The 8,390-nt window shown below is 55.1% G+C and overlaps 1 protein-coding gene across 1 annotated transcript; it reads right to left on the bottom strand.

Moving 5' to 3' along the window:
• Positions 1 to 1,123: 1,123 nt before the first annotated feature.
• On the bottom strand, positions 1,124 to 5,122 carry LOC128677904 (uncharacterized). Its single transcript, XM_053759069.1, has 2 exons — positions 4,981 to 5,122; positions 1,124 to 3,201 (listed from the first exon to the last, which is right to left on the bottom strand). The coding sequence occupies exons 1-2, from the start codon at positions 5,120 to 5,122 to the stop codon at positions 1,124 to 1,126; spliced, it is 2,220 nt and encodes a 739-aa protein (XP_053615044.1).
• Between the last annotated feature and the right edge of the window lie 3,268 nt (positions 5,123 to 8,390).

The following is an 8,390-nucleotide window of genomic DNA, read 5'->3' as shown; positions in this document are numbered from 1 at the left end:
CTATATGGCCTCCCCCACGGGTCCCTGTCGAGTGTGGCCAGAAACGCCTCGTGGGCTTCCTCCTTAGCCTTAGTGATTGCCATCGACAGGGATTTTTTAGCCTCCTGGAGGGCAGCATGGAGTCGCTCCTCCTCTCCAGCTACCCAGTTCCGTCGCCGCCTGCATCGGGTGTAGTTACGACGGGCGCGGTTACTGAGACGTCGGAGTTCAGCAATGTCCTCCGACCACCAGTGAACCCGCGCCTTTGCAGGCAACGGGCCGGACCTCCTCATGGATGCGTCACACACCTCAGTGAGTGACACGCGAAAGCCTATTGCCCTTTCCTCCACACCAAGGGACCGGCTTGGTGTGGGTTCTCTCCATTCGATAATCATGGCAGCCTCTTCAGCCAGGTCCCTGTCGAGACTTGCCATATTCCACCTGGGGAACCCTTGCCGCCCCCCCTCGTCCCGACCGGGCATTTGGGAACAGGGCATGTTGGAGACCGTCGTCCTTATATATAAATGGTCGGAGAGGGTCTCGACATCCTCCAGGACACGCCAATTCGCCACCCGCGCGGCAATGGCCGGGGTCGCAAACGTCACATCAACTATCGACTCCCCGTTCCGCCGCACACAGGTAGCGGCGTTGCCCCGGTTTAGGACTTCAAGCCCCACTCCCACCGCCCAGTCATAGAGGGCTTCCCCCCTTGGGCTGGCGACGGGAGAACCCCATGCCGTGTGTTTCGCGTTGAGGTCTCCCATCAGCATGACAGGTGTCGGCGCTATGCTCCCGATCGTCCCACCCACTCTCTCAAGGAGGTCTTCGAAGTCACGAAGCGGCTCGTTGGGGGAGAAGTATGCAGCAATTATTGCGATAACTCCCCATCTCACCGCCACGTAACCTCTACCACTCACAATTTTCGAGAGAGGTGGGTGGTTTCCGATTTGGGGAGCAGTAACCGCCACCAGCCCCTCAGTGTCGCCAGCCCAGTTGGAAAGCGGGGGGACGTAATAGGGTTCCGACACTATGGCAGCGCCAATGCCCCACTCCGCCACGTGCTGGACTAGGAGGTCTTGGGCACGGGCGCAGTGGTTGACATTGGCCTGCAGAACTTCCAGGTGGTGGGAGGGTCGTGTTGGCATTAATGTTCCATTAGTCGACCCTCCGAGACCTCCCTCGTAGCCAGGGCCGTCTTACCCCTGGTGCGTGGGGGGTTGCAGGCCTTTCCCCCCATTACGTGCCCCGCCGGGAGCTTTGCGGCGTGGCACACGGCACACCATGGCTCCTTGGCGCTACATTCCACCGTCATGTGGCCCGTTTGGCCGCATCGGTGGCACACATTGGATCTGTCCACCGGAGACGGACAGAGGGCCCTAGTGTGGCCCAAGCCCATGCAGCGGAAGCATCGCATGGGCAGGGCCTCGAGCCCCTTGATTTTGGCGGCCGACCATCCGACCAGTAGGCGTCCGGCTTTGATCAAATTGTTGGCGGCTGCTACAGGGCAAGTTAGAATAGACGCCCCGGTCTGGTCAGGTGCCGTGCGAATAGCGCCAACCCTTATCTGTCCCGGTGGACAGTTTCCAGCTTCAGCTGCAGCTTCCTTTAGGGACTCCTGGGTCACTGACTCATCGAAGCCATAAATTTTTATTTGTGCCGTTTTATATGGCCGTGATATTTGGGCTTCATCGCCCACCATCTCCCTTAATTTTTCGGCCAGGGTGTCAGCGGAGACCGCACTGTGAGCTCCGGGGATCTCAATAATGCGAGCCCCGGTAGCAGTTCTCCTTACCGCCACGTGGTCCACCCCAATGGACGGTAGCTTAAGGGTGGTGACCCTGGCCATAACTGATTTGTAATCCATTTTGGATTCCGGCCGTAGGGTTACCACCACCGCCGACGACTTTGGTGGGGTGAACATTTTCTTAGGTGGCGGCTTCGCAGACACCCCGGGGGTTCGGACCTGGGCTTGGGTGGGTTTCAGCTTGTCAGGGGGGGAATTTTTTCCGTGCCCCTTGCCTTTTCCCCTCTTGCCTTTTTTCTTTTTCACCACAGTGGCCCATCCTTCCTTCTCCTGGTTGGTCAGAGGAGCTTCAGTTGTCTGAGAGGGGCCAGGCTGTGGCTCTTCCTCCTGCGGCTGTGGCCTGCGACGGGTTGTATTTCGCGCCGCTGGTCCAGGTCTTGCGGATGACATTAGTGTTGTTGGCCGTTCCTCTTCATGGTTTTGGCGTTCAACCTCATTTGGCCTCTTATCTGTCGTAAGGGGCGGGCGCATAATCGGCTCGGGAGCAAGAATGCCCCTTTTTTCAGCCTCCTTAAGCCGATCCGTAACCATGCCCCCCAATCTCAGAAACAGGTCCCTTTCTAAGGATTCCTTAAAGTCCGCAAGGACTTCTTGGATTTCGGTCCTTGTGATTCCCGTCCCTGAGGTTAAAGGCGCAGCCGCCTTTTCGGAGTAGGCCGTACGGAGCGCCTTTGTTTCCTTCTGTAGAAGTTCTAGCTGTTCCCTCATCCTTTTATTGTCCGCTGTGAGTATTCGAACTGCTTCCGATTCCACCTGTTGGGCCTCGATTTTCTCGGCAGCTTCCAATATTTGTTGGCAGGACTCTTTCATGGCCCGCCACACCGTCCCTTTGAGGTTTCCGGACTTATCGGCTTCTTCGAGCACCCTGTTGGCAGCAGCCCGGACCACCCCCAAGTGCTCGTCCACTACAGTGGCGCGTTTACGGCCTTCAGTTGCGCCTTGTGTGCGCCGCATACCTGGTGTGCGAGGCCGGCCCCTGATGGCGGTGTTGATTTTAGGACCTCGTTCCATAGCTCCTGATACTTCCGGTGCTTTCCTTTTCAGGGGAGCACTACCCCTGCCACCTCTGTTCTCCTCGTTCAGCAAAGCCTCTGGGAGACTAGAGTCGCTGTCGTTGTCAGAGTCCGTCTGGACTGATTGTTGAGAGGGACTTGCGTCCCTATGGCGGTTGATGCCCCCCCCAGATACGGTGAGGCTGTCCACATCCGAAGATGCAGAGAGGGATTCTCCAGCGAAGCTGGTACCCTCCTGGGGTAAATAGTTTTTGTCACTCGCCATTTCATATTTTCCTTTTTTGATCAGGGTGAGGTCATATTTTCCTTTTTTGATCAGGGTGAGGTCCCTGACTCCTCCTACACTCATGTGAGCGCTCGGGACGGGGTTCCCCCCCCGCCATTCATCCCATCGGCACGCTAGACCTTGGGATTGGGGTTATTTTTGATGAGGTTTTCTTCCTCGCGGCGCTGGCTTTTAATAGCACAGCACCCTCGGCCCCAGTATTTGGGGTAACGAGTTGCCCGACGCAGGTCCACGTCCAAGACCTGAACGCCGCGCAAGCCACATCTGCTGCTCACTGTCTGATTGTTCAGACAGGAGAGAGTGGCTGGTTAGCGGGATATTGGCCAACAACCAACAAGACCCCGCATAACGGAGAGTTGTTGGCTGCCGCCCAGGGTGCACCGTCCCAAATCCCTTGTCAGCCACCGCTCTAACCGAATCCAAGAGGATTAAGAGAGAGAGGTAAACGTTCAAGGGAATGGGCACTCGAGGAGGTTTCCCGCACTTAGCACCCCAACCTAACCTAACCTAACCTAACCTAACCTAACCTAACCTAACCTAACCTAACCTAACCTAACCTAACCTAACCTAACCTAACCTAACCTAACCTAACCTAACCTAACCTAACCTAACCTAACCTAACCTAACCTAACCTAACCTAACCTAACCTAACCTAACCTAACCTAACCTAACCTAACCTAACCTAACCTAACCTAACCTAACCTAACCTAACCTAACCTAACCTAACCTAACCTAACCTAACCTAACCTAACCTAACCTAACCTAACCTAACCTAACCTAACCTAACCTAACCTAACCTAACCTAACCTAACCTAACCTAACCTAACCTAACCTAACCTAACCTAACCTAACCTAACCTAACCTAACCTAACCTAACCTAACCTAACCTAACCTAACCTAACCTAACCTAACCTAACCTAACCTAACCTAACCTAACCTAACCTAACCTAACCTAACCTAACCTAACCTAACCTAACCTAACCTAACCTAACCTAACCTAACCTAACCTAACCTAACCTAACCTAACCTAACCTAACCTAACCTAACCTAACCTAACCTAACCTAACCTAACCTAACCTAACCTAACCTAACCTAACCTAACCTAACCTAACCTAACCTAACCTAACCTAACCTAACCTAACCTAACCTAACCTAACCTAACCTAACCTAACCTAACCTAACCTAACCTAACCTAACCTAACCTAACCTAACCTAACCTAACCTAACCTAACCTAACCTAACCTAACCTAACCTAACCTAACCTAACCTAACCTAACCTAACCTAACCTAACCTAACCTAACCTAACCTAACCTAACCTAACCTAACCTAACCTAACCTAACCTAACCTAACCTAACCTAACCTAACCTAACCTAACCTAACCTAACCTAACCTAACCTAACCTAACCTAACCTAACCTAACCTAACCTAACCTAACCTAACCTAACCTAACCTAACCTAACCTAACCTAACCTAACCTAACCTAACCTAACCTAACCTAACCTAACCTAACCTAACCTAACCTAACCTAACCTAACCTAACCTAACCTAACCTAACCTAACCTAACCTAACCTAACCTAACCTAACCTAACCTAACCTAACCTAACCTAACCTAACCTAACCTAACCTAACCTAACCTAACCTAACCTAACCTAACCTAACCTAACCTAACCTAACCTAACCTAACCTAACCTAACCTAACCTAACCTAACCTAACCTAACCTAACCTAACCTAACCTAACCTAACCTAACCTAACCTAACCTAACCTAACCTAACCTAACCTAACCTAACCTAACCTAACCTAACCTAACCTTTTTTTTTTTTTTTTTTTTTTTTCTCGTGTGGAAAACGCCTCCGCGTGCCCGGCGCCGGGGCATAGCGCCGGGGTATGTCCGACTTGCACGGACTAAAAACCACACGGTGTCCTTCTCGGCTTTCGGGCCGAGGCTGCGGGATCGCTCGCGCATGCACAACGCGGCCTCGGCAAAGCTTTGGTCCACCATCGCGGACCTCTTCAATTTAGGAGCTTTACTCCTCATCCGTCTCGTTGGGCGGTCGCACCGGACACCAGTGCTCCCGCGCCTTCTTGGCCTGTGGCTCAGGCGTCGGACTGCCCCGTCCGGCGCCCGCAGGCCGGACCTTATGGTGGTCTAAGGTCCATATTTGCGCGCCTCCTACGGCGCACGTTGCGTGCTCGGCGAGATGGTACAGTACTCGTCGCCTCTCTCACTCTTTCCGCTTCCTCCTTGGTCTCCATGACAGCCTCACAAAAATCTGCGACGGCCTGCCAAGCAGCTTCACTTTCGACCATTTTATCGAGCACCGTTGACAGCTCGAGGTCTTGTACGCCCAGTGTTGCGACGGTGTTTTGCCGCTCTTCTTCCCACGCCGGACAAACGGCCAAAGTATGGGCAGCTGTGTCTGTTTCGGCATCACAGTGATGGCAGTTCTCGTTTTCCTCCCGGCCGATCCGACACAGGTACTTCCCGAAGCAGCCATGCCCCGAGAGCACCTGTGTCAGTCTATAGGAGAGACTGCCGTGCCGTCTATTTACCCACTCCGCCAGTACTGGACGGAGGGCCGAGATGGTGTATTGCCCGGCGCTGGGCTGGGCCAGTTTCTCGTCCCACTCCTCGATGGTCACGCTGCGTAACCTCATCCTCTGCCCGTTCACCTCCGACGGTGCTTGTGGTTGTCCCTGTTGCAACATCTGCTGCCGCCAGGTATACAACTGGGCGAGGGCTTTAGCCTCTAAACTCCAGGGCGGTGTACCCGCCAGGGCGCATGCTGCTTCACCCGACACTGTGCAATAACCGCGAATGACTCGTATGGCCATCAGACGTTGAGGTCTTTGCAAAACAGCCGCGTTCCGGGCAGATAGACTCGGTCCCCAGATCGGTGCACCATACATTGCCATCGATCTCACTACTCCCGTAAATAGGTTTCGGCATGCGACGCTTGGTCCGCCCAGGTTTGGCAGGAGGCGGGACATCGCAGCCGCCGTCTTGGTGAGTTTGGGCGCCAAAAGATCAAAGTGGCGCCTGAAATCCCATCGGCTGTCAAGGACTAAACCGAGGTACTTGAGAGTCGACCCGACGTCGATACGGACCCCTCCCACAATAATATGGGCGTCAGAGGTCGGTGCCGCTCGGGGACCATGAAAAAGTAGGGCTTCCGACTTGCGGAGGGCCACCTCCAGTCCCAGCCGTCTTATTCGGCCTACGATTTGAGCGACTCCGGCAGTGGCCACCATAGCAGCCTGCCTATACGATTTGGCCCGCACGGTGACTAGGGTGTCGTCGGCATAACAATGTAGCGCGACACCAGGAAGTACGGTCCCGCGCAGGACCCAGTCGTAGCCGATGTTCCACAGGAGCGGTCCGAGGACCGACCCCTGTGGAACACCACACGACATTTGCCTCTGTTCAGGGCCGTTGAGGCCCGGGTAGACTACCGCTCTGTCACTGAGGTATGCGTCTATAATTCGGCGAAGATATGCCGGCACACCATGGTATTTCAGCGCCTCCCTTATGGTAGCCCAGGGCAAGGTGTTGAAGGCGTTTGCAATGTCTAAAGACACCGCCAGCACCACCTCACCCCGGGACGTCGCTTCACTGGCCAAACGTTGGACACCAGAAATAGCGTCTATCGTCGACCGACAGCGGCGAAAGCCAAATTGGTTCTCGGCAAGATCCGGTCCCACCCTGCTCAAATGCTCGACGATTCGATCTGCAATCACCTTTTCCAACATTTTGTCCACCTCATCAAGCAGTACAACTGGCCTATAGGCCGAGGGGGACTCTGCCGGGCGACCCTCTTTTCGTAGGAGCACCAGTTTCCCCGTCTTCCACCTAATAGGAAACCGTCCCTGCTCTAGGCAGGCTGTGAGGAGCTGACGGAATCGGGTCCCAAGAGTCCCGAGGGCCAGCACGAGCGCAACCCCCGGGATACCATCCGGACCCGGGGCCGTGTTCTTCCTCTTCATCCTGCCTATCGCGACTTCCAGTTCCTCCTCGGAGACTGGGGGAACAGTGCCAATCTCTTCATTGAGGTCGTTTAACCGCATTGCCGGTGGCACAAAATCAGATCGTCCCGCCGGGAATAGGGCACTCACAACGTCGTTCACCAGTTGTGGCGGCATACTTTGGGTCAAGGGAGGAGCCCATGGGCGAAGTTTCCCCCGCACCATTAGGTAGGGGCGCCCCCACGGATCTCTGTCCAGAGTCGCCAATAGCTCTTCTCGCGCCCTGTCTTTGGCAGTGCGAATGGCCACCTGGAGTTCTTCCTTTGCCGCTCTATACTCCTCATAGAGTTCCGCCTCGCGAGCGGCTGCATCTGCGGTGCGGCGACGTCTTCTCCTATGACGAGCATAGAGGCGGCGACGAAATATGCACCTTCGCCGGAGTTGGGCAATCTCTTGGGACCACCAGTATACTTGCCGTCGGGACGGTGCTCTCCGTACTCTGGGCATCGCCGCGTCACACACAGCAGTTAACGTGTCCCTAAACCATTCCGCCTCCTCATCCACGTTTATAGGCTCAGCGGGAGGTGCCGACGCCCAGGCCTGTACTATCGTCACTTCCTTTAGCAGCTCCTTGTCGATCCGTTTTATGGCCCAACGGGGGCTGCTTACGTCAAGTCCGGTAGGCGTAGCTGGCTGGCCGGAGGTCTGGGCGGAGACACTGAACCGAATATACCGGTGGTCAGAGAGCGTCTCCACCTCCTCAACAACCCGCCAGTCCGCAATTCGTCGAGATAGGGAGGGGCTGGCGAACGTTAGATCAACGATTGAGCCACCCCTTTGTCGAATACAAGTGTGGGTCGTTCCCCGGTTCATGAGTGTGAGACCGAGTTGCAACGCCCATTCCTCAACTAGCTCGCCTCTCGCGTCCGCAACCGGGGAACCCCACGCCAAGGACTTGGCGTTGAAGTCCCCGGCCACGATCACGGGGCGAGGATGGCTGCTGACCACGACAGATCCCAAACGGATGAGAAATGCCTCATAGTCGGCTAGAGCCCTGTTGGGCGAAAAATACACGCCGACCACTACGCAGTCCCCTATCCGCGCTGTAACAAACCCGTCGTCCCTGATGATGTTTTCAGGGAATTGCGAGCCTGAGGAAGGCGACGAGATGATGGCCACCGAGCAGCTAGCATCCCCCACCCAATCGTCACGAGGCGGAACAAAGTATGGCTCCGCAACTATCGCCACTTTGACACCCCACTCCGCCATGCTCTGACACAAAAGGTCTTGTGCTCTGGCAGAGTGGTTGATGTTGCACTGCAAGAATGTCGTACTTTGAGACA

Source organism: Plodia interpunctella, chromosome 18, assembly GCF_027563975.2.
Source record: "Plodia interpunctella isolate USDA-ARS_2022_Savannah chromosome 18, ilPloInte3.2, whole genome shotgun sequence".
Classification (NCBI taxonomy): Eukaryota; Metazoa; Arthropoda; class Insecta; order Lepidoptera; family Pyralidae; genus Plodia; species Plodia interpunctella.
The sequence above is the reverse complement of the archived record's forward strand: the minus strand, read 5'-3'. Positions and strand labels throughout refer to the sequence as shown.

Bases quoted from the DNA above. Each gene is read 5' to 3' on its own strand.
- LOC128677904 (XM_053759069.1), bottom strand. From the start codon at position 5,122: ATGAGGAGTAAAGCTCCTAAATTGAAGAGGTCCGCGATGGTGGACCAA. The intron at 3,202-4,980 runs GTCGGACATACC...CCCAATCCCAAG, and splicing joins GTGGTTTTTAGTCCGTGCAA to GTCTAGCGTGCCGATGGGAT.